Source organism: Haemaphysalis longicornis, unplaced genomic scaffold (genome assembly GCF_048455015.1).
Source record: "Haemaphysalis longicornis isolate Haplotype H1 unplaced genomic scaffold, Haemaphysalis longicornis Haplotype H1 scaffold_1, whole genome shotgun sequence".
Classification (NCBI taxonomy): Eukaryota; Metazoa; Arthropoda; class Arachnida; order Ixodida; family Ixodidae; genus Haemaphysalis; species Haemaphysalis longicornis.
Genome location: NW_027526203.1, coordinates 171,260,351 through 171,285,197, shown reverse-complemented (window position 1 = coordinate 171,285,197; position 24,847 = coordinate 171,260,351). Strand labels below are relative to the sequence as shown.

Here is a 24,847-nt window from a genome sequence, read left to right as displayed (position 1 = left end):
AAAGTGAATCGGTGGGTTGCTGTATGCAGGTGCGTGCTGCTCGTCGTGCGGCGTCCTCTTCGGGGTTCATATACTTAGGTATGGGTTTTACCTTGATGAATGGGATGGCGTCCTATGGTGGTGCGGTGAGTGGTATGACGGGTAGGTTGGCAGTATTGTATCCCATAAGCTCCAGCAAGGCACGACCTTGTTTAGATGTTGGAAGACGGTGCGATTGTGCTTCTTGGTGCATGATGAGTCGGTCAGTTAATGTGTTGAAAATTGCGGCGCCTTCGACAAAAGTACTTGCAGCATAGCTGGGGACTTCGAGTGTGATGCGTGTTATGCGTCTCGAGATATTATTGATTTGGCGGAATTGATGTTCCGCGACACGAATGTATGGAAGCCCGTACATGATCTTGGTATATACAAGGGCTTCTGTAATGCGCCTGAGTTCTGCTTCCTTCACGCCACCAATTTGTGAGAAATTTTTTTCAACATATTTGCGAAATGATTTATCTCTTGTAGTGTCCGCTGCACCCATACGTCTGCTCTACCGTTCTGTTGCCAGTAGAATCCCAGAATGCGTAAGTGCGGCTTTCGCGGTATTGGTTGACCATTGACCGTAAGTTGGATGAGGCGTCGTGTTTCTTCTCCTGTTTTTGTTTGATCGTCCAAAGCTACTATGTATTCACTCTTCTCTGGTGAGCATCTCAGACCAAGAGAGTCAAGGTATGCTGTGATGACGTTGATACCCTGTTGGATGATTTCTTGCTGTTCGCCTGGGTTTCCTTCTGTGCTCCACAGCGTCACGTCATCCACGTAGATAACATGCTTGAGTCCGGGGATTTCGTCTAGTTGCGGTGGGAGATCCTTGAGTGCGACATTTAAAAGAGTGGGCGAGAGTATAGCCCCTTGTGGCGTGCCTCGCGTGAGCGGGTGAGTTCCAGGGGTAGTTGTGGGAGCACCTAGACGAATCTGTATTTGACGATCGGTAAGAAAGCTGCGTATGTAGTGTGAGAAGCGTTGGCCTGGTTGGGTGCTGTATAATTTCTCCAGAAGTTCTGGGTATTTGATGTTGTCAAACGCCTTATGGACGCCCAACCCCACTATGGTGCGGGTTTGGGTTTTGCTTCCCCGCAAGAAGACATCCTGCTTGATCAACAGTGCTGCGTCTTGGGTCGATACATGGCGGCGAAATCCTAAAAGCGTCGGTGGCAGATGTGCTTGTTGTTTTAAGTGCCATTCGTATCTGTTTAGGGCCATTTTCTCCAATACTTTTCCGACGCATGATGTTGGCGAAATTGGCCTCAGATTCGAGATGGAATCCGGTCGTTTACCAGGTTTCGGGATGACGCAGATGGTGGCGATTTTCATTTGTGCTGGTAAGTTCCCATTGGGCCATATTTCGTTAAAAAACTCCAAGAGTATAATTTGTTGCTCGTCCGAAAGATTTCGCAACATGGCGTAGGTGATCCCGTCCGCTCCAGGAGCAGTATTTTTGGTCATGTATGACAGTGCTAAAGACAGTTCTGTTGCTGTAAAATCAGTGTTCATGCCAGAAATACTGTGAGCCGTGTAATGCGGTAGGTCTTGCACCGTCGTTCGTAGGTAAAAGATGTCACATAACACTTTCCGTAACTCTTCATCCCCCAGCTGTAAGGTAAGCTGGATTTTCGTCAAGGTATGCTGTGGTCTTGAGTGCCCCAGAAGACCTTTAAGTATCTTTCAAATTCGGGCTAGGTGGAGACGCCCGTTGATGCTTTCGCACGTTTCACGCCAGTTGCGTCGCGCCAGGCCATCAGCATAGGTCTGAATAACTTGGTTGTGTGCGGCCAACTCATTCTGAATGTGGATGTTGTCCTTGTTGTTTTCTAGTCTTGCAACTATTTTCTTCCGGTCGTTCCGCAAAGTGACAAGATGTCTGTCTATGAAAGGAAAGTTTTCTGTGCAGGAAATAAGCCTCGTAAACTCTCGCGTACAAGAGCGGAGGTTACTTATCCACTCGTCCATACTGTCCCGGGTTGAGTATGTGTCCATCTTCATGCGAACTTTCTCCCAGTCAACGATTTGCGTCTCACGCCATATCTTTTTTCGTGCGGCGTTTATTGTTGTGTTGAATGTGACGGAGCAGATGTAGTGGTCGCTCCATCCTGGCCTGTGTTAGGCCAACTTGCGGGAATCTCTCCTTTATACCACGCGAGGTCCGGGTTAGAGTCTTGTTCCCTACGGTTCAAGTGTCGTTGAGTAGCGAAAATCGTTGCGTACGCGTGAAACAGTCCAGCTTGCGGCTCAGAGCGGTTTGGCGATCATAACCCCAGCGAAAATGTGGTGCATTGAAGTCACCTACAAAAAGGATGTTGGGATCGCCTGTGTTTACTCTGAGAAAATTTGCATAATCTGGTAAGACACCTGAGTCCTGCTTCGGGAGCCAGTAGATTGCTAATAAAAGAAAGGTGCTGCTGCAAAGACGGATGCGAACACAAACGTGTTCCTTTCCGGTGTCGTTGAGTGTGGTGGTGTCTATTTGCGTGGCTGCGATATCCCGGCGGACGTAAACTGCAACTTGCGTGCGGGATGGTTGTGGGGATTGATGGCCACGCTTCTTCGTGATGATACTGGGTTGCGTGTATGATTCATATCATGGCAATTTATATTCCCCATTGGTTTCCTGCAGTGTGATAACAGCGGGGGAGTGTTCGGCCACGTAGTTGTTAAATGCTGTCTTCTTGCGTCGTAGGGTGCGGCAATTCCAGTGCCAGACGCTTATTTCGGTGTGTGCGCTATTACTGGCCATTATGTATGGATGGGGAGGCGAAGGCGAGTGCGTTTTCTAGGTGCGTGAAACGTGCGTTGAGAGGTGCTAAAGCTTGTTGAAGCACCTGTTAGATGGCTTGCTGTAGAAGGGATGGGAGAATTTGTAGAAGGATTTCATATACTAACTGACGTACGTCTGACGGCGTGTGTGCGCGCTGTGAGTTGTGCGCGTTGTGTGTGTTCTGGAGGCCTAGGTTGCTCACCTGTGCAGATGGGGCCGGTCCGGAGCGCTGGTCTTGCCACTGTACCCTGGTGGTAGAGAATGGAGGTGTTGCTGTAGTCTGAAGCGTGGTTTCTCGAAACCTTTCTGGGACTGCCTTTGTGTTGGCCGTCTTCTGGGTGTCAGTTGGTGTTGCCATCCTGGCAGTGGATGCTCCTGGTGCCCTTCCGATGTGTGGACTTCCGTGCTTTGGTGGTGCCTTGTTCCTGTTTCTGCGTATGCTACTGTTTCTGCTTCTGCTCCTCCTTCTGTTTCTGCTGCGGCTTCGGCTGCGGCTTCTGTCGTTGTCAGGAGCGGTGTTGGGCATTGCTCTGGTGCCTTGCAAGGCTGCGAAACGGTTGAATGTTAGCAGTGTCACAGGGGGAAGCTGCGGCCACTCACTGAAGTCCTGGCTGGAATGTTTGTAGTTCGATTTAGATGTCGAACTCCTCCCGCGTTGATTGCGTGACTCGTCAACAGCACTTTTTCGTGAGCACTTCGGTGACGTGGGGGGTGATCATGCTGGTCACACAAGAAACAGTACTGTTCACACTCGTGGGTCTGATCAGGTGCGTCTTGTGCAAGGGAGATCTTTTTGCTGCAGTGAGGGCAGCGGGCGAATGTTGTGCGATTGGGGCACACATCCACTCTGTGGCCGAGTTCTTGGCAGCTGACGCATTGGGCGGTCTTACGTCTCTCTGGGTATATGTTATATATCCCATTGGACTATGACGAGCATGGAGTTGGTGTTGCCGAGCCTTCGCCCGTTGGCGATCGTTCTGCCTGAAATGTTCAGCTCATTTTTGAGAGTTTCTTGCGTAATGTCCGGGTAAATCCCATGAATGACTCCCCTGGAATAGGTTTTGTCAAACGCATGGTAGCACCGTATCTGGTAGATTGTGCCACTGATGGATACGTTGCAGCAGTGGAGGAGTTTGTGAGCGACGGTTGCGCGATGAGGTTTTGTTTTTCCCGTCGTTTGATGTACATGTCGGCTTTTTCATATTTGCCGTTAGAAGGCCTTGGCAGAGCGCGCTGAAGTTAAGCTGGGTGATGTTGACGTAACCGTCAAACTTCACTACTATCGTGCAGCACTTAGGCATTGCGTTGGTGGTTGAGATGCTCTACCATTGGACGAGTCAGACTCTGCCCACGGTGGTGGTGGTGGTGGGGGGTGGTGGTGGTGGTGGTGGTGATGATGATGATGATGACGATGTTCCGTTGTGAATGGCACGTACCGAAGCAGAAGATTGTCCGAACGTTAGGGGTATGAGAAAGGGTCTTATTTATTTATAGGCTCCTGTAAATAGGAAATTTAGAGAGGTTGAAAATACTTTTTGAAAGTAAAATCCAAAATAAAAAAATAAAGAACTGGGAAGACCTCACACCAATTAAGTTGCCAGTTTAAAGTAAACTAATAAGAGCGGGAATCGATTAGAGTTTCCTATGAAGCTGAGAAGGGCTGAGCACACGTCCCGGTGGCAGAACCACGTCTCGGACGCCCCGAGCAAAAGGAAACTCAGGTTTTCAGGTTTTATCGAAAAATATTTGCATACAGGAAAAGAACAATAGCAATTTACAGAAGGAGGTCCCAGAGTTTACACTGCCTAGGGGACCTCCTGTGCTAAGTACAAAAGAAACGCACACACAGGCAGCTAGAGCGTTACACAGATCATTGAAGCGATAGTTGGCAAAAAACAAAAACATAATGTCAATAGAACATAGTTAAACAAAGATATATTCAAAATACGGGATTAGACATAATAAAACAAGGTTCATTGTAAATAATGGTCATTGGTTAACCACAAACTGTTGACCACAAGTGATTTTTTAAGGATTTATGGAATACGAATTTGATGTTTGTGGGCAATGAATTCCAAAGCATTGTTCCTGAAAAGAGGACTGTTTGTTTCCCGTAATTAGTGCGCACTTTTGGTAGTAGCATATTGTTTTGTTCCGCGAATCTGGTATTATTGGGGTTTAGTAATTGTGGGGCAGAAATATTATTAACGAAAGTACCGTTAGTTCGAATTCGATGAACTAGGAGGCCGAGCTTTAGTTGTAGTGAGTATGTGAGCGGAAGAACTTTCAGATTCCGGTAGAGCGAGCTTTAGTTGTAGTGAGTATGTGAGCGGAAGAATTTTCAGATTCCGGTAGATCGGGAGGGCATATGTCTGGACAGGATTGAATGTAATCAGGCGTACTGCTTGGTTTTGCAAGTGTTCAAGGTGAGACATCTGAGTTTCGTGCGTGTTTCCCCAGGAAGATAGGCAGTATGTGAGGTGGCTGTGTATGAAAGCGTAATACAGCGACAGAATAACATGCTGCTGAAAATAATGGCGAGATTTGATTGATAAGCTTCTTGAAAATAGCCTTCCGTTTGTACAAAAGAATTCCCGAGAGGCCAAAAACTCCCTAATCCAAGTGAAAAGGTATGCGCGAAGGTTTATGCGGGATAGTTTGTACACGTATGCCAAAACCAATTTGTTTAACAAGGGACATAGCATGTTTGTTAAATTTGAGATGGGAGTCAAGCACAACGCCTAAAAACATGGCCGTATTTGATTAATAAATCACGTGGTTATCTCGAAGGATGCTCGGAGCTAAAAAGGTTTGCTTATGATGGGTATGAAAAACATTGAAGCATGTTTTTGTGGCGTTTATGTGCAACGCATTATCGTTACTCCATGACACAATGTTTACCAGGTCCTTGTTAAGTCGCGTCGTTAAGTTGTTAAGATTCTTATCACCAGCAAATATAGTCGTATCACCAGCATAAAGAATGCAATAAAACTGTTAAGGCAACTGGGTAAGTCATTAATATACAAAAGAAAAAGAAGCGGCCCTAAAATGGATCCCTGCGGAACACCTTGATTAATTGTTGTTGGCTGTGATACGGCATCGGCAAATTGAACAACCTTAGGCGGTCACGCAGGTAACTTGTTAGAAGGGTTAGAGCCGGTCCACATATACCAAATGATTCTAATTTTGAAAAAAAGGATAGTGTGGTTAATTTTATCAAATGCCTTAATAAAGTCCATAAATACTGCCGTGGCACAGCAACCATTCTGAATAAAATTTTTAATCTTATCAGTGAATTCTATTAGCGCTAGCTCCATAGAAAAACCGGGTCGGAAACCGAATTGCCGCGGTGTGAGAAAGTTAAATTTTTCTAGGTACTTAGTCAGGCGATCAGCAAGAAGTTTCTCGATTAGTTTACTAAAAATGGTAGGATTGTCATCGGGCGATAGTTACCCAATGCATTTCGATCTCTTTTTTTGAAGACCGGCACAACTTTTTCTCATTTATGTCTGGAGGGGAAAATGCCTGTGGTAAATGTCATTTATAAGGGTAGCGAGAACACTCGATAGCTCACGGGCGACAACTTTAATTCTAGATGGATGAATGAGGTCTAACCCTGGACCAGTGCATTTTAGACCACATAGAACACGAAAAACCTCCTCCGGGCATGTAGGGTGTAAGTAAAATGATTGGGAACAACGAGCATAATGCGGAATATTAGTTGGCAGATATAATAAAATCCCCAGGCAGCGAAGCGGCCCTTCAAGAAAATATAATCTGATTCTAGAAAAACATCGACAAGCCATCAGGTAATTGTCGATGGACTCATCTTAATTACAGTAGCTACGAAGAGGAGATTGCGTTAAACATTAGCTATAAATATACCTACTTACTTATGGTACACGACAGCGGATAGTGGTTAAAATAACCTTAAGACTACGGGAAGGGCACCAAAAGCAGAGAGGGGAATATTGCCTAGGACAGTTACCACTTGTAACAGAAAAAAAAAGTATTTTGTGCCTAATAAGCTTTTTGTGCCTGCCCTAAGCAGCGCTAGTATTGAACCAAAAGTGTAAAACATAGGTATATTAGTCTTTTTTGGTAAGATGACATGTCATCACCCCGATACAAAGGGGAAACCAATAGAAATCATCATCATCATCATCATGGTTTCCAGGGAAACTTAAGGGGATGAAAGTCTGCCAATTGTAAAAAAACGGATTCCTACTGGCCTTGAAGTGTTCGCATTCTACGATACTTTGTCCCTGTAATTAACGCGGTTGGCTGGATGACTGGTCCGTCTCGTCTTCTTCCTTCTTCTCCTTGCCTTTTCACAACCACATTGTTCGCACACCCAGACCTTGGATTGGCTCTGATAGAGTAAATCTCGTATCCTCGATGTCTTCTTTAAAACAGGTAACTTTTTTTCAGGGTGGGAGAGGTTGCTCATAACATAGGGTAGGTCGTATTGTCAGGAGCCAGGCAACAATCAAACTCGCAAAAAGGGATGTACGGAATTTTATATTTACCGCGAATTTTACCGTGCGTAAGTCTGTTCTGGGGAAAAATGTATTACCAAACAAGGGAACGTGTTCATTTAGCTCAGTTATGCACTCAGAGTTGGCGCCCGGAGGCCTACAACATGCGTGCCAGAGAAAAAACTATATCCGGCCCAGACACCACTAATACACACATGCGTGCAAAAATACCGTCATTAATTGCAACCATAGCTTCTATTCCGGGCTTAAGGAGGATGGCTACATCCTCAACTCTAATGGCTCTTTTTTTTAAGCATAAGTTGTAACGTAGAAGAAAGGTTGAGCAATCGTTAAATTTCTCAGCCGCATTTCTTTTATCGCTTTCAATGTCAGGATCATTCTGCGGGAGTATGACAAACCTAATGTGTTTTATAAATCACACTGTGGGCATTTATGTGTTAGGTGGGCCTCAGGATATGCGCCTTATAATATTTCCGCTTTTTTAAAGACAGGGCAGTTTTGCGTGGGTGTGATGTTTAAGCGGGGATCTGGCTGACACCGCACTCTTGTTACGTCTGTAGCGTCTCTTGGCTTCTGTATTTGGCCGTTAGGTTTTCCTTTTATAGCTTAATTTTTTAACACACACATACGCACGGACGTCAAAAATTTCGTACACATGCGTACGAGCACGCACGCATGCACACACGCAATGATTTATTTCGCGCATACGCGCACACGCGTTGCAGGGGCGGAAGCAATGACGTAGAGGCAACTGCGTGTAGACGAAACGATGTGTTAGAGGAGGTACCCGAAACGGAGAGTTAGCATATTGACTGAGGCTGCCAACATCCTCCAAACACGGCCGTTGGTTATCGTCGGATTTCCTGAAGGCGCAGCAGTACCGTTCGGTGGCTGCTCGCCGTGGTCACTTTTATACCGATCAGACCTTTGCGCGGCGTGTTTTGTTACGGCTGATAGCCATAGTTTCTTAAAACATTGCGCATGACTCGATCAACAGTTCTCGGCAGTGGCTCTTAAGCTAGTTGGTGGTATGCAGTGCTTGTATGTAGCCTACCTAACATCAAGCGCAAATAGCCCGTTCTGCAGGCCTGTTATCCCTGTTCAGTTCGTGTTTGAGTGTGTTGGCCACAGCCAATCTCACAAGCAGGCCGTAATGCGCCGTAACTCTATGGAAGGAAAGTAGACCGGGTGAGTCGCATGCCTATTCTCTGTTGTGCTCTTCATGTAATACACGGCATATGGAGTTTACATTAAAAGTGGTATCACTGGGATTATAACGAGGCAATGTTAGGAGTGGCACAAAGCTTGTATTTTGTCCTCATGGCCCGGCCCCTTCAAGCGTTGTAGGATCGCGACCTCTGCTCCAACTTCCACATCGTGCACGGGCACCGCGCATTTGCTTTCATCCAGGCCCTATTAATGTCACCAGAATCTTCCGGCCCTGCTTATTGGCTGTAGACAAGAGGTGCGCTTTGGGGCTTTTCCCAGGAACGCCTGCTAACCAGCGCACGTACACCTACCACTTGGCCCATTACGAACGGCGGCCGGGGCCCTGCCATCCCCGACCCTTCTGCAAAGACCTTCAAGTCTTAAAGGACTATCCGTGGCCCCTAGTCTTACCGTCATGCGGTTGAGCTGTTGTGAACCGGGAATAGCAGTTGTTTCATGGAAACGTCCCTTCAGCGTACTCTGCTTGACGGATAAAAACAAGGCAAATGAAAAGTGCTACAGCATTTGAAGCCATTTTTGTCAGTCGCTCTGTGAACAGATACGTGCGGCGAGCCGTCATCTAACAAAGATGCAATAGAGATGTTCCTCTTGGTGCACGCGGGTTACACGAAAGCTTGTCGACTGTTTCATCAATTCTTTCAAGAAACGGCTTGGCGGCGCCCAGTACGGGGTATCGTGATAAAGCAGCATGCATTCCTGCTAATAGAGCGTTTTCCAACAACCTATTCTGGGCATGCGGTACCCCGTGTGTGCGACAGCCGAAAGACAGCCGAAAGAGAAGGCCCAGATTTCCTTTTGTCTAGCCGCGTATAGTGCTTTCGCTGTAATTGGTTTCTTGTTTCATTGGTTGCTTGTTCCATGCCCCAGAAGCGTCTGTAGCAACTCACGCTGCATGCACCATCATACATTGTTGTCTATAAAGCGTTCTTCAATAGCACTGCAGGCTATAGTTTGGCACTTTTCTAGTTGAACAGCAGCAACTTTAGGGTGAACTGACAGGCTAGGAATGCGCCCACAATAAAACAAAGAATCATTGTTTGTCGAGCTCTTTTCGTATTTCAGCATTCTTATTTCCCGCTTGAGTGGCGTGTCGCTTGACTGCAGCATATATTTGCTTTCCCCAGCCGAGCGCATGCTTCAAGTATGACGAGTATGCCAGGTTTTGAGTTGCGCGTACAAAATCCCGTGATACTGGCTGCCGGTGCGACCTCTGCTCGCTGCCCCCCCAAAAAATGGATATTAAAGCGTAGCCACAATTTTGCGGCTTAATGCGCACTTGGTAAGTTATCGCCCATGCAGTCTTACTAATAAAGACAGTCACTGAAATCTCTTGATTGCACGTAAGCTGCTTGGCTTGGCTTGTGTTTGGCTTTATAGAACCATTTACGCCCATTGTAAGAGAGTGGCACTGGTTCTCCATCGGCTAAATCTAATGAATGTTGCAACGAGAACATATATTTCAATATGCATCAAAGAGACCATCAACGAGATCAACGAGACCATGTATCGCTCAACTCGTGATTTCGCAGCCCTTTCGTCCCTGTGGTGCTAAACTAGAAAACGTGAATGCGGGTATTACCGTGTGCGGATCCGCATGAACCAAGCGACCGCAAGTTGAAATTTGTTTTACAGCGAAGCTGTTAGCTCTCATTGGAAGGAAATTTTCGTGACTTTGTAAGCAAAAAAAAAAAAAATCCAGGCAGGAACCAGGAGTTCTCGCCCAAGGCTACGAGCGTATGCGTCAGGCAATTCAGGCATACAGCATAGAGCTCAGTATTCTTCTAGAAAAACCCCACAAAACAAGCATCAGAACTTCATGATGGATGGCAAGGCACCTTCAGCTGGCGCTCAGGGTGAATGAAGTAAGTTTTTTTGTAAACGAAAACAGCAGTTATTTCTTCTATATATGTATATCCTTTACTTATTCTGTGCATTTCCTCTCCACACTTAATTAAGAGATTTTCTGCCCTATTTGTTTTCACTCCTTTTTCTTTTATCTCCTCCTTTCTGTATTTGGAGTGATATGACTTACGACCCCTTGGGGCCCATTTTGCTAGTTTTTCTACCGTGTAGTAAAACCACACCTCTCTACGGGCAGTAACAGCAGCAGTGGCGTCGTCAGAATGCCGCCGAAGATGATGACGATACCCTCAACTAGTTTCGTACTTTCCCACAAGGCGGTTATCGCCAGGGGTGGAACTTATACGCCTCTACGTTGGAGCTCATATCAGAAAGTTACAAGTGGTTACCCGTTCCTTAGCGACGTTTTTTAACATCCGACCCGCACTGATGTACCTTAGCTTTCCATTATTATTATTATGCTGCTAGGTAAGTGTGAGTGCGCGTTGCACCGGCTCGTGGGGCGTGCGCCTCATGTTCTCAGGCTATCACGTGTTTTTTTTTTTCTCTCTCATGAACTTAGATTAAATTCGTCATTGTGCTCGATTATTTTGCCTCGAATGATTGATTATAATGGAAACATAACTCTTCTTGGCCAATCCCCGTAAGTGGGTATGCGCCATTTTTCGGGCCACCACCACCACTACCACCACCACCACCACCACGAGGCGAGCCCAGTTTCGCTCCGCACCCGGATGTGACCACCGACGCTGAAGACGGTGGAGCTCCGTGTCTCCTCGCCGTCGCCCCGCCCAAAGCGCACCGACGCCAGGTGTCCCCGCCTGAGTCGGTTCGACTGGCGCCAGCGGCTACCGGACACGGCCAAGGTCCTCCGCCTTGGATGGGACGCGGAGAGGTGAGCAGGGACGCGACTGCACGTGGACATGCAGCTGTCCTTCTCTCCTATTCGGGCTTTCATTGCGATGCAGTCTTAATGCGATGGTCATTCGCATTGGCGTGCTCATGCGTTTCTTTCGTAGGTGTTCATCCCAACGTCAAAACCTGTACGCATGGGCTTGTTAGAATGATCTGCAGGCTCGTTCGCGAAATTCGTTGAATGAGTGGGCAAATAAGTTCTTCAAGCATCACTTTATGGCGTTGGGTTTCCCGCACTCGCGAACGCATTTACTGATTCCTTGTGCAAGTAGCCTCTCGTGGTACCATCCCTTAGCGTCAATACCTCACGCCGTAAAACGTTTGCTGTAAAATCTTAGCCTCGGGGCGCTAACACGGACTGTTTTAGTTACCAAGACACGTGCAAAACTGAGCGGCCTTGTTTTGCATGATGTTATACAGCATGAGCGAATAGAAAGTGGGGTTCTGTTCCGCGGTCAATAACTTAAAATGACGCATCTTGAATAATACCAAAAATGCCAAAGAGGCAACAAACAATTATTAGCAGTGGTTTCCTTATTTACAGCTGGACTTGGCTGCCGTGTTAGATTAGATGGAATAGCGTAGAAGTCGAGGGTTCCGTATTTACAACGGAACTGTTGTAGGTCGAGCCTTTTCGCTCGTCGGCGGACTGTCGTGTGTCGCTCAGGAGTAGGAGCACGTTCCCATGGCTACCAGACCCACCGGTGGCCTCTATCGGCGGGACGTATAGATAGAGGCCGTCGCGATAGCGGGGCCACCGATGTGTGCTGGCTGTATCCGTTAGTGAAGGCAAGAAATGCAAGACGAGGGTTCTGAGAACTACGCTCAGAATCTACGAGAGAACAAAATGCCACACGCACTTTCGTCTCAACGCAGTGTTGCGTGATGTCTTTGTCATAATTTCAAAGGGTGCTATTTAAACTCAATTTTGCAGTATGACGATGTAATATCATTGGAAGCTTCGCTCGTCGATTCCCACATTACCGTTGGATCCGTAAATTTGTTTTTTTTTTTATGTATTTCCTTAGGACAAGCACCAGAAAGGCATTCTCACTATTTACAATCGGGTATTTAAAAACTGTGGGTCGCCTCAAAAGTGCCATAGCATGGACTGCTGTGGTATTTATATTTACGGAATACCTCATCCCTCATGTATTGCGAAAACGTCTCTTCTCGAAACGTGTACCAGAAGACTGGCGAAGCTAATTTCCCGAAAGTTTGTGTTTTGATACTCTCTACACACGGACGCACACGCCGTACACACGCACAGATACATACACGCACGCCCGCACGGTGGAACTCAGTGCATCCACAACGAACGTCTTTTGTGGATATTCTCCCATTTACAAGAATGCGAATTTCAGCATCTCAGTAACACACCTCAATCATAGCTGGAAAATCGGGCAGGGGTAAAAAAGACACCTGCATTGGGAGCTTGCTTCTCGGTCTTGTGGCGGCCGCTCTCGCCTGTTAACGAGTTTTTGCTCTACGATTGTAAAGATGTTCTCCCGACTGTTCTGGACCTTTCCACTTTGTTTCACCTTAAGGTTGGCACAAAGGGCTATTGCTCGTGAGGTAGTAGTTTCCTATATCCGCAGCTCGTTCGGCAATAGAGCGCTCTTGGACGCCTGAACTTTTATATCGGACATCACAGGTGCCGGGCGAAGATTCATAATAATTAGTACTGAAATATAGGTGTATGAAAATAATACAACAAAATTTCGCTCGTAATTTTTTTGCAGTCTTTGAACATTGATGGAGTTTTCAGAGTTTTATTTGTTCACGCCACCAAGGCTATAGGGGGAGTAGTTTGTTTTTGTGTAAAAATATAAGGTTGTAAAAAACATAGTGAATGGAAAGAAATTTGTTCTCTAAGGAGGATCTGAACCTTCTACTTTAGGACATCACATGCGATGCTGTATTAATTCAGCTACAGCAGCGAATGGATTCCTTGTCCTATTTCTGCGCACTTGACGTGTACATAAGGGTTTTCTCAAATCCGGCCGTGCCAGGTGGCTCTGGTCCTAGAAGTTTGCCCTGAAGTTGACGTCCTTTTAGCCCCCGCGCCAGTGATTCTAGCGTACACGCCGAGTCAGGAGGAGTCCAGTGGCCATGAACTCTCGTATACGGTATTTGTGGCAGCACGACCGCCGGAATCGAGGTCATCACTAAGCTTGTGTCATTACGGAATGAGGGGCTCGTTGATGGGACAAAGGAAACAGTTAAGAACCTTGATTTTATTTGATGTGGACGTAATTATTGTGCTACTCCATATTTAAACATTTTCATCACTTTTCGGAAGAATTTGGTGTAAATTCCATTTTGACTGGATTTTTTCCCATGCGCGCACCCCTAATCACTATACAACGTACCAATAGTCGGTAGTGCCTTGTGCCGCCCCAGATGACCGCCAAGATTCATTCAAAAGAGCTGGTGACAAGGACTTGGTGAATGTCCTCCTACGACACTCTGCTTTTCCCCTCAGGCCATCATCACACTACTCCGCAAAGACTATATGTACGAGGAGAGCTGGGGGTGCGATCAGCTGATGGGTCGCACGGTGCCCCTGGACGCGAGCCCGGTGGCCAACCCACCCCACGAAGGTGTCGTCCAGGGGCTGAACCTGTTCAACAAGCGCCCCCCTTCCTCCCACCAGATAGAGGGGGAGAGCCAGGCACAGGGCCGCCATGAACTACACAGAGTTCATCGGCCCTGGCCGTTTACCTCGACTAGCCCCTGGCCTACAATCCTCTTCGCACAGGTCTGTATGTCATACGAACTGTTTCCAGCCATAGTGTAGGGCAAGCGACCACGTGCACGGTCAGCGGCAAAAGCCGGCATGACGAAGTTTCATTTTATAGGTGCGCATTTTCTTCAACGTAGGGGGTTTCCATTTGTAGCTGGTTTCTATTTGTAAGTGACGCAAGCATTATAACCCTGTGCGCATGGGGAATTACTTTTGCACACTATCTTTAGATTCATTTCGCGGGAAAATGTCGTCGGAAAACCTAAGGTTGCTTAAGTGCTGCAAATAACTCCTGATTATGGCATTTTCCAAACAAGCTTCGCAAGCAGAGGGTCTAAGGCAGCGTAGAAATAAAGTTTTACGGCTAAAATTTCACCCAAGAGAAGACTTAGTACGTTTAACCGAATGCGGCATTGCATTCCCCTTAACTTCATGCCAAGCTACGGTACCGGTCTAAAACTTGGAAGCGCAGAAGCACACCAATCGCCCCTGCGAGAGGAATGTCCTGCGAGAAGGTGGATATAAAATGACAGGAGGAGGTACCGCGAGTACATTAAGGTGGCACATTCCCAATGGAGAGTGAACCGCAGTAGTGCCTACTTTGCTGATAAAATACTCCCATGCATTCCGTACAGCGGGTGAACCAGCGAAGCTGTACCCTGTGAGCGGTGTTTGCCATTGCCGTACGCTGACGCTGCTTCGGCGGCACCGGCGTCGCCCCTTCGCGCCGTTGGCGTTTGAGCAGCGCTTGGCGCAGAAGCTCGCTGCGTTCGCGCTATGCCGGAAGGTAGACTATTTTTGTTCCCTCTGATGCGCCGGTCCCACTTACCAGTGTCCGTAGAAGCAAGAGTGTAGCTACGTAATCTATAAATTCAGCCAATCGCTCTCCCTTTACTTCTAACTCCTCTCCAACCTGGTGTTTTCGCGCAAGCGCACGGGGTTGCGCCAGAGGAGTTTTTTGCGTGGTCGGAACAACCGTATATTCCTTTTGCATGATCATATAAAACTTCGCTTTAAAGAGCGGTGTTTAGAAAGCACCGTTGTTGCCCCGTGCATGATGACATAGGCGAGATCAGAGCATGGTTTCAAGGCAAGAGCGATTTCCTGTGCACCAGCTGCATTAAAACTTACCAAAGCGGAATTCTACGACAGCGTGGTACATTTTATGGAATCTGCGCCGTTCCTGCGCCAAAATACCCATTTCACAATAGGAGAACTTTTGCCCTTCGCACTCTATGACAATGAAGACATGATGGGCATTAAAGGGCCCCTTCTTCCGGCATATCTTCCTTTGCGTGCTAGCTTTCCTAATTAGCAGTAAAGTCAAACACCGCTACGAGGAACGCTTCTACTACGAAATACCCTGTACAAAGAAGCATGCAATACGGCCTGGCAAGATCTCTATGTCTCCTATGCATTGTGAGTGCCAGTACAGCGAAGACCACTTTAGCAAAGACGACTACAGCGAAGTTGTCTGTTTACCGAAGAAATTCACGCATTCGCAATTGCGGAATTGTTGTTTGATAACGAATACGTCTAGCCGGATGGGTAACACGCAGCTTATAGGAGTGCCGACAACCGTGAGTCATCCAGTTCGTCCACGAAGCGTCAGGAATCAATAAACATGTGCAGTGCGTGTTGATGCCGAACAAATTAAGTTGTGACGGCCAACGATTATTAGTCTCGGTGTACGGCCAGGTCCCCTGTTTGCTCTGACCTGACAACTGATGACATCGTAGAGGCCGTCATAGAGAAAAGGGACGCCACAAATGGTCAGGCGAGGAGTGATGAAGAGCTTGAAGAGGAGCCAAGCTTTACTCCTGACCCGCCGCGGTGGCTCAGTGGCTAAGGCGTTGCGCTGCTGAGCACGAGGTCGCGGGTCCGATTCCCGGCCGCGGCGGCCGCTTTTCTGATGGAGGCGAAAAGCAAAAACGCCCGTGTGTATGAGATTTCGGCGCACGTTAAAGATCCCCAGGTGGTCAAAATTAATGATGATGATGATGGTTTGATTTTATTGGCGCAAGGCCGACATGGGCAAAGAGCGCCAAACACAAAGTTATTTGATGAGGAGATAACACGAACTAAAATCAGTTAAAAGACTATGAGCACGGCTGGTGTCAAGGGCCAGGGTGAAGAACAAGAGTGGTTAAAAGATAAATAAGTTGGCTGGTGTATAGGACCAGGGGTAAAACTATGAGTGGTATGAGATGAGTTGTAAAAAATGAACTTCTGATAAGAACTTAAAGGTGCGCTGAACAGAAAACATGGCGTCATCTCCTAAGAAGTATGACGGGTGTGGTGGAATATGTCGTGTGTGTAGTTGTGGGAAGTGTTTGCGTCGTGTAATGTCGAGTGCCTTACATTGTATGAGGATGTGGATCACGGTTAGGGCCTCTCCACACCTGCTGCACAGAGGTCTTGGAGACCCTGTGAGCAGGTGGGAGTGTGTTATATGAGTGTGGCCTATCCGTAACCTAGCAAGGGCAACTTCAGTGTGTCTGTTGTGTGTGTCAGTCGTGTATGGTCCCAAGAGTGGCTTTATTATGTGTAGTTTGTTGTCTGTCTGTTGATTCCAGAGTGCTTGCCATGTTTCGCGAAGGTGTTGTCTGATGTGTGGCTTGAGGTCAGTGTAGGGTACTGCTGCTATGTCCGGTGTATTTGTATGTGCAGCAGCAGCGGCCATCTGATCAGCGGTCTCATTTCCCGCAATCCCAGAGTGGCCTGGAACCCAACACATGATCACCTCGAGATTTAATGCGTACGCTGACATAATGGTTTTAGACACTACATTAAGAACATGGTTTTTAGAAGACTTGTTGGATGACAATGCATGTACAACACTCAGTGAATCTGTGAAAATGATAGACTTGGGTATTTCATGTTGCACTATGTGATTTAAAACAAGCAAAACTCCATGGGCTTCCGCCGTAAAAATGCTGGTCTTAGAGTTTAGGGTCTTAGAGACTCTAAAATCGGGTCCGTGCGCCGCACACGACACAGTAAGGGCAGTTTTTGATGCGTCACTGTAAAACTCTGCACATTCATACTTAGACTGCAGAGACAAGAAGTGCTGCAAAATAGCAGTTTGTGGTACCCTGCTTTTATCAATTTTCACGAAGGACAAGTCACAACACACAGGTTGAAGCTGCCAGGGTGGTAAGACGTTAGCAAAAGAAGATGTGTAAATGTCTAAAAAGGAGATGTCGAAATTTGAAGCTTCCTGTCTCACTCTAAGTGAGAACGGCAAAGGGACAGACAGGCGATTTACAAACAGTGGCGATGTGGAGGTATCATTAAAAACAGGTTTAAAAGGATGGTTATTCAAAGATGAAATTTTAAAAGCGTAAAGAAAGTCCACATACGTTCGTTGGTACTCAAGGCACCTCTTATTACATTCAACATATAGACTCTGGGCCGGGCTAGTGCGGAAGGCACCCGACGCAAGGCGCAGACCCAAGTGGAGTACTGGATCAAGACTTTTTAGGGTTGTTTTCGATGCCGATCCATACACGACACTGCCGTAGTCTAATCGAGACCCGACTAAGGCGGTAAAGACCCGGAGAAGTAGTTCTTTGCCTGCCCCATAGGATTGGTGGGAGAGGACCTTGAGAATGTTTAGTGTTTTGAGGCATTTATGCTTAAGTGTTTTGACGTGAGGTATGAACGTGAGCTTGTTATCAAATATGACACCTAAAAACTTGTGCTCCCTTTTAACAGGAATAGGTTCCCGGTTAAGTGTAATCTCAGGGTCCGCGTTAATCCCACGCTTGCGGGAAAACACAACACAAGTACTTTTGGCCGGGTTTAGTTTAAACCCGTTAAGGTCCGCCCAGCCAGCAAGTTTCTTAACTCCGAGCTGTACTTGACGTTCGCATATTGACAGGTTACAGGATTTAAAAGATATTTGCACATCGTCTACATAGATGGAACAGGAAATGGTCGGAGGCAATGCCTTTCGGAGGGAGTTCATCTTAACTATAAACAACGTGCAGCTTAGAACTCCACCTTGCGGCACACCATTTTCCTGCAAATATACATTGGAAAGTGCACTGCCAACCCTCACTCGAAAGGTTCGTTCAGCCAAATAACTACAAAGAGTGTTCAACATGTTGCCGGACACACCAAATGACTTAAGGTCCCTGAGGATGCCATAGCGCCAGGCTGTATCATAAGCTTTTTCAATATCGAAAAATACCGTAAGGCAGAACTGGTTATGGACAAATGCATCTTTTATGTAGGATTCCAGTGAAACAAGTTGATCATTGGTAGATCGCCCCACCCTGAAGCCTGCCTGGCAGCCCTCGAGAAGACCGTTGTACTCCAGAAAGTACACGAGCCTACGGTTTATCATCTTCTCGAGGAGCTTACACAGGCAGCTTGTCAGGGCGATGGGACGATAACTTGCGGGAGAGGAAGGGTCCTTCCCCTCCTTCAGAAAGGCCACAACTATGGCCTCCTTCCAAGACCTTGGAAGCTGCCCCGAAAGCCATATTCTGTTGTAGAGGTGTAGGAGTGTCTCAAGAGTGTCTGCGTGTAGGTGTTGTATCATGGTGTATGTAATGCTGTCTGCCCCTGGAGCTGAAGGCTTACAAGTGGAAAGAGCAACCTTCAGCTCATGAAGTGTGAATTCAGAGTTGTAAGCAGAATTCGACTTGTTCTTGTCTCGTAAGGGCTTCTTTTCTGAAGATGTTTTGTGTTGCATGAAAATATTAGTGTAGTGTGCTGAGCTGGACACGTGTTGGAAGTGTTGTGCGAGTGTGTTAGCCTGGTCTTCCAGTGTGTCCCCTGTTGTACTAACCAGGGGCAGGCTATGTGTCTGTTGTCCTTTTAGTTTTCGTATACGTGTCCAGACTTTGTGTGTGTCTGTGTACGAATTGATGGAAGTGAGGAAGGTGCGCCAACTCTCCCTTTTCGCCTCACGGCGCACTCGCCTCCCAAAAGCCTTGGCCCGTTTAAAAGAAATGAGGTTATCTGACGTGGGGTACCGGCGAAGGACACCCCACGCCTTGTTCTGGGCCTCTCGCGCCCGCCTGCCGTCCTCGTTCCACCAGGGCCTCCTTGGGCTGCGGGACCCACTGGAGGCCTGGGGAATGGACTTTTCGGCGGCGTCGAGGATGTGCGCCGTGACGAGTTGGGCGGCTTCCTCCACGTGTAGGTGTTTTATGGATGTGTGGTGTAGTTTGGATGTCTCTGTAAATGTATTCCAGTTAGCTCGTGCTTCATTGAACCTATTATGGGAAGATGGACTGCATGGGCCTTTACCTATGTATGTGAGTGAGGTGGGGAAGTGGTCACTACCATATGGGTCAGTGCCCACACCCCACTCGAGGAGAGGAAAGAGAACTGCGGAGCCAATCGCCAAGTCAAGACATGAGTATGTGTTGTGTCCTATGTTATGGTATGTAGGCTGTTTGTTGTTGAAAAGGCATGCTCCTGAAGATGTAAGAAACTTCTCTATCAGGCGACCGCGGGCATCCGTTCTGGAGGAGCCCCAAAGAGAGTTGTGTGCATTAAGGTCGCCTGTTAGTATGTATGGTTCGGGCAGCTGGTCAACCAGTGCCTCGAAATCAGAGCTCAGAAGTGCAAAATCAGGAGGAATGTAAATGGAGCATACCGTTATCAACCTATTAAATATTATCGTACGGATTGCTACAGCCTCGAGGACAGTGTTCAGAGTGACAGGGTGGCAGGCTAAGGATTTCCGGGCAATTATGGCCACACCGCCAGAAGAGTGTGTGCAGCCATCCCTGTCCTTTCTGAAGACCATGTAACTATTCAAGAAATTTGTGTGCTTGGAATTCAAATATGTTTCTTGAACACACATTACACTTGGCTGATTAGCATGCAGTAGTTCGTATACATCGTCAAGATTTTTAAGAAGGCCTCTACAGTTCCATTGAATTATGTTTTCTCTTCCCATTATTTAGTGTGAGAGCTACTGGAGTGTGTGTGTTTATGTGTCGTCTTTCGGGGCTGTGACTCTCGCCTTTTTTGGCTTGTCGGGAGGCTTTGGCGTCGGGACGCGTTCCTTGCGCTGCGTTGCAGGCAGGAACGGCCCGACATCCATGTCGTCGTCGGATGTCCGAGGGGTGCCCGACGGACCGGGCCCCCCGGACTTGGCCCCACCTCGGGAGCCCTTCGTTTGAGCCGCCACCGCCGAGGGCGTCCGGGGCGCCAGAGGCGGCACGGGCGGTGCGGTGGCGGTGGGAACCGGTGCGGGGCCCGTGGTGTCCATCACCTCGGTACCCTCCAACGCACTGGAGGATGGGGGGACAGAGGCGGGAGCGGCACCGGTTCCGACGGAAGAGGTTGCCACCACAACCGCTGCTGCCTCAGCAAGCGGTGTGGTGGCGGGTTGGGCTGCCAGAGGCAACCCAGAGGGGGGCGGCGGAGGGACCAGGTCAGACTCGCTGAACTGGGTCCCTGTGGAAACCAGACGCCGCTCCGCCCCCCGGCGAGCTGCGTCGGCGTACCTCCCCAGAGGGAAAGAGGCGAACCTCTTCCGCGCCTCTGGGAAGGTGATGTTTTCAGTGATTTTGAGGTTGATTATTTTCTTTTCCATCTGGAACCTTTCACACGTGCGGGAGTACGCAGCATGAGGTCCATGACAGTTGCTGCACATTAATTGTTCAGCCTGGCAGTTATCTGTCTCATGATCCTGCGATGAACATTTCGCACACGTTGTTTTTCCACGACAGGAGGTGGTGCCATGCCCTATCCGTTGGCACTTGAAACAGCGCCGCGGGTTCGGGATGTACGGCCGGACAGAACAATGAATGAAACCTGCTTTGATGGATTCGGGGAGTGAGGAACGGTCAAATGTTAAGATTATATGCTTTGTCATGATTTGCTTATTATCTCGCCGCATGGTGATGCGCCTCACTGCCGTCACGCCCTCGCCTTTCAGACCTTCGAGCAGATCGGCTTTTGTCTCATTTATCAGATCTGGCTCAGAAATCACACCCTGAGAGCTATTGAGGCTACGGTGGGGTGTGACTCTGATGTCCAGATCTGCCATGCGATTCTGGGTAAGGAGGCTTGTGGCTTGCTGGTGAGTGTTCACCTCGACCAGGACTTCGCCGGTTCTCAGTTTCTTGGCTTTGAAAGACTTGCCCAGGATGCCTTCAAGGAATTTGGTGATAAGGAACACTGACTGGGAGGAGATAGGATTCGACTTGTCAAGAGATTCAACAATCAAGAATCGCGGATAGTTATCTGGCTTTTGGGGTGCAATTGTTGGCAAGGGTGGGAATGTAGCTTCGGTGCGGCCCCTTTTCGGGGGCCGATCACGTTTGGGGGGGGGGGTTGGAAAATGCCATGTGATACATGGGAAAGCAGGGAGACGGGGGTACTTTCTCCTTTGACCTTACCCTGGTAGTCAAAGAGGTCCTGGAGCTCCCTGCCTGGTAGACAGGCAGGGAGCCCATCGGCCGGAGCTTGACCAAGGCTCCGACGGCCACCGTTTACGGCTTCTACCCTTCACCTTTAAACACCTCCCCACGGTTGGACACGGCTTATGTTGGGAGCTCGGGGTCCGCGGTGTCGCTGCTCATCGTCACCATGAATACTCAAGGTGCCCCGTGCGGGGGGTCAAAATTAATCCGGAGCCCTCCCCTACGGCGCGCCTCATCGCCTGCGTTGCGTCGGTGCGTTAAACCCTACAATCAATCAATATGACTACTCCTGAGGCGGCAGCGCCATTTGACGAGCTGCAGTCCCATATTTCGTCTCTCCGTGACCTTGCGCCGCAGGACGCCGTGAACCTCGACAGCATCGGGTGGCCGGGGGTCACGCATTCCCTACTTGATACTACCGTGAAAATGAAAATTGTTCACTTTTTCTTGCATTTTAAGTCTGGTGATACTTTCTCTCAGTATACTTATATGCTTTTTAGGGGGTAATTGAGGTGCGGGGTGTATATAACGAAGTGACTTGTATAACGAACAATTATTGCGGCCTAACACGCTTCGTGATACAGGCGTTTGACTGTATTGAGATCGAGGGCATCTTGGTATTTGAAAATGGATTTAAGAGCCGTACTTTGGAATACATCTACTGTCTCGCAAAAACCCCTCACCGCAGCCTGTGCAGGCCATGAAGGCAGTTATCTAATCTCCCTCGACATGATTGCGTTTATTAACGCGATAGTTTTATTAGGCTCATTTTTCGATGTTCGCGGGGCTGCTAGCCGTCCGCTATCAGCCGTGCTCATCAAGTGCCCACGGAAGTACGTCATTGCTGCCAGCGGAAGCTACGACTGAAGTAGCAAGATTAGAGGGGTGGCCTGAATCAGGCCACCCGAAGTGTGGAAAGGAGGACAATGATACTGCGACAGAGACGAAAGGAAGGACACGCATTTTCCGTAGGTGCCGCGCTTGCGCATTGAAGTTCGTTCAACGCCAAGTCGGTGGTAGCATACTCTACAGACACGTTCGCCAGCCATGCCCGCAACTGACGCCACCGTATCAAAACGTCTTTCCTCCTGAAGATAAAAATAATATTCCGGTAATTCATGAGCCGAAGCTATACCTGGGCTACGACGCACACCGTACGGGAAGTTTCCCGAATAATTTCGACCATCTGGCGATCTTTAACGTCCGACGAAACCTCGACACACGGGCGTTCCAGCTTTGCTTCCATGGGAAAGACGGCCGCCAGGGTCGGGAATCGAACCCACGTCCTTCAGCGCAGCAGCGCGACGCTTTACCCACTGGGCCACCCCGCCGTGTTTTCACCGGGACTGGTGCCGTCCCCAGGATTGGGTCACCTAACTAAAACAGGGGGCAAAGGATTAACTCCAGTCTCCCAGAACTTGTGGAAGGCATTGATTATGAGTAGAAACGAACTAAAATAAAACCCAAAGGTCTAATCACACGAATTTTCACACTGCGTTGCGGCGTTCCCGTGTTTCTGTCTCCGCCGCAGGCTCCGTTTGGAAAACGGCGGAGGTCGCTACGCGGCCAAGTTAAAAATTACCCTAAAATAGGTACGGATGTCCTCACAGAGAAGTCACTTAACGGTGCTCGGCGTGGCTCTAGAGTCAAGCGGCAGAGCCGAAGTTAAAATCGCCAAAAAAGAGAAAATCTGTAAACAATTACCCACCTTATAAAACCCCTAACCAAGAGAAGGCAGGAAAAAACGAAGAAGCGGTAGTGCTCATTCAGCCACTGATGATGAGCTGGACATTGCAGAGCTTAGTGTACCACAAGTTTTCCCGCACCAAAGAAAATAAAAAAACACCATCAGGACAGCATATAGGCCAGTCCTCAACCTCGCAGTTTTGAACATGAGACGAAATGACAACCGGTGGTTCACCAGGCTGACAGAAAGGACAGCTAGAGATAGGTATAGAAGAAGGAGAAGGCCATCAACTCGATGGAGGAAAGAAATAGCAACATTCGGAGGCAAAGAGTGGACTCGGGCAGCGCAGGACAAGAGCGGTGAATGTCAATGGGAGAGGCCTTCGTCCTGCAGTCGACCTTATAGGATGTTGATGATGATGACGATGATGAATAGGCCCTCAAATTGTGTCTTCATAACGCTCTTGAATAAATCAGAGGAACCACTATCTTAGCACCAAGAGAGCGGCTGGGAAAACAAAATCGGGAAGGGCTAGCGTATGGAACGCAGGTTACCCGCCTGAAAAGAAACAACTGCGCGCATTGATAGACAGGTCACCGATTCAGCGACTCTGCACGAAAGCTCTCCTCTACCAAAAACGTGGATCCAAACCTACACAATAACAGGCATATGACAGGATCAAGTTCATTTGGCGGAAGTTTCAAACTCATGAGACCACAGTATACATCGACTCCGGCACATACGAAAGTACGAGGCAGCAGTTGTCGTAGTTGACTACTTAGGCAATATTTGTGATGGCATGGCCCTTCTACGTACAGGAACAAACAAACAGAAGTTGGAGACATCCTCTTGGCAATCTTACTAGCGAAAGTAGCGAATAGAAGCGTAAGCATTATTACAGGCTCTCAAAAGCCATTAGACTGTTTTCTGCATGCAGAATACCTAAACGCTTCCTTAAGATACTACCTTCCACAATTCAAAAAATTAATAACGTCATCTGGACGCCCAGACACAAGGGTGTGGAAGAGAACAAGGCACCGACCAAGAGCCACGGGAACTCCCATACCGTGCTCTTTGCTACCACGACTACCACACTCCCCTCTAAGAAAAACGCCAGTAATGTCTCCTCCTCCTACGCCTAGGAACACAATTGTTTCCCTCGCTACAAGGGTGTTTCAATGCCGAAGAATCGCAAACTCTGTGAAGGATAAACCAACACAAGTATCCACAAATATATGTGGGCGAAGGTGTTTTGTGAGAACATCACACAGTAACTTAACTCTGCTAAAATTAGAGAGACGTGCATCCTCTTCCACGCAACCTAGCTATGTCCAAGGGTATGCTCAGGGGAGAGCAATTCCAAAATTGCACATTCCCCTTCTATGAAGCCATGGGAGGCAGCTTTGATAAGCTAGCTACCTCAAGATCAGCGATAGCGGACGAGAGGGCAAAGGAAGGAGCTGCTGCATCTGGCGCCCTAGACTTCAGGTTCCACCCTTGAGCTCCCTACGATATCTTCACCCCCTTTTCTTAAAGCTCATCTATTTCTTCTGTAACAAAGGTTCTCATACAAAGGTTCTGTAACAAAGGTTCTCAAAGGTTCTCTTTCTGTTCGCAAAAAGCAAAAAAAAAAAAATGTTCAGTCCGGCTAAAGCATCAGAGAATAAACACTTTTAAACACTGACACTGACACTTTCAGGCTCAAAGTGACCAACAACC

The 24,847-nt window shown here is 48.0% G+C and overlaps 1 protein-coding gene across 1 annotated transcript in view; it reads left to right on the top strand.

The window, feature by feature from the left end:
* The window catches only part of LOC144167249 (uncharacterized), a 45,863-nt gene that overhangs the window by 1,309 nt on the left and 19,707 nt on the right, over positions 1–24,847 (top strand). Inside the window, exons 2-3 of the mRNA XM_077696585.1 lie at positions 11,035–11,281; positions 13,787–14,062. Of these exons, the coding sequence (XP_077552711.1) occupies positions 11,035–11,281; positions 13,787–14,062 (523 nt within the window). The remainder of the gene's footprint in view (positions 1–11,034; positions 11,282–13,786; positions 14,063–24,847) is intronic.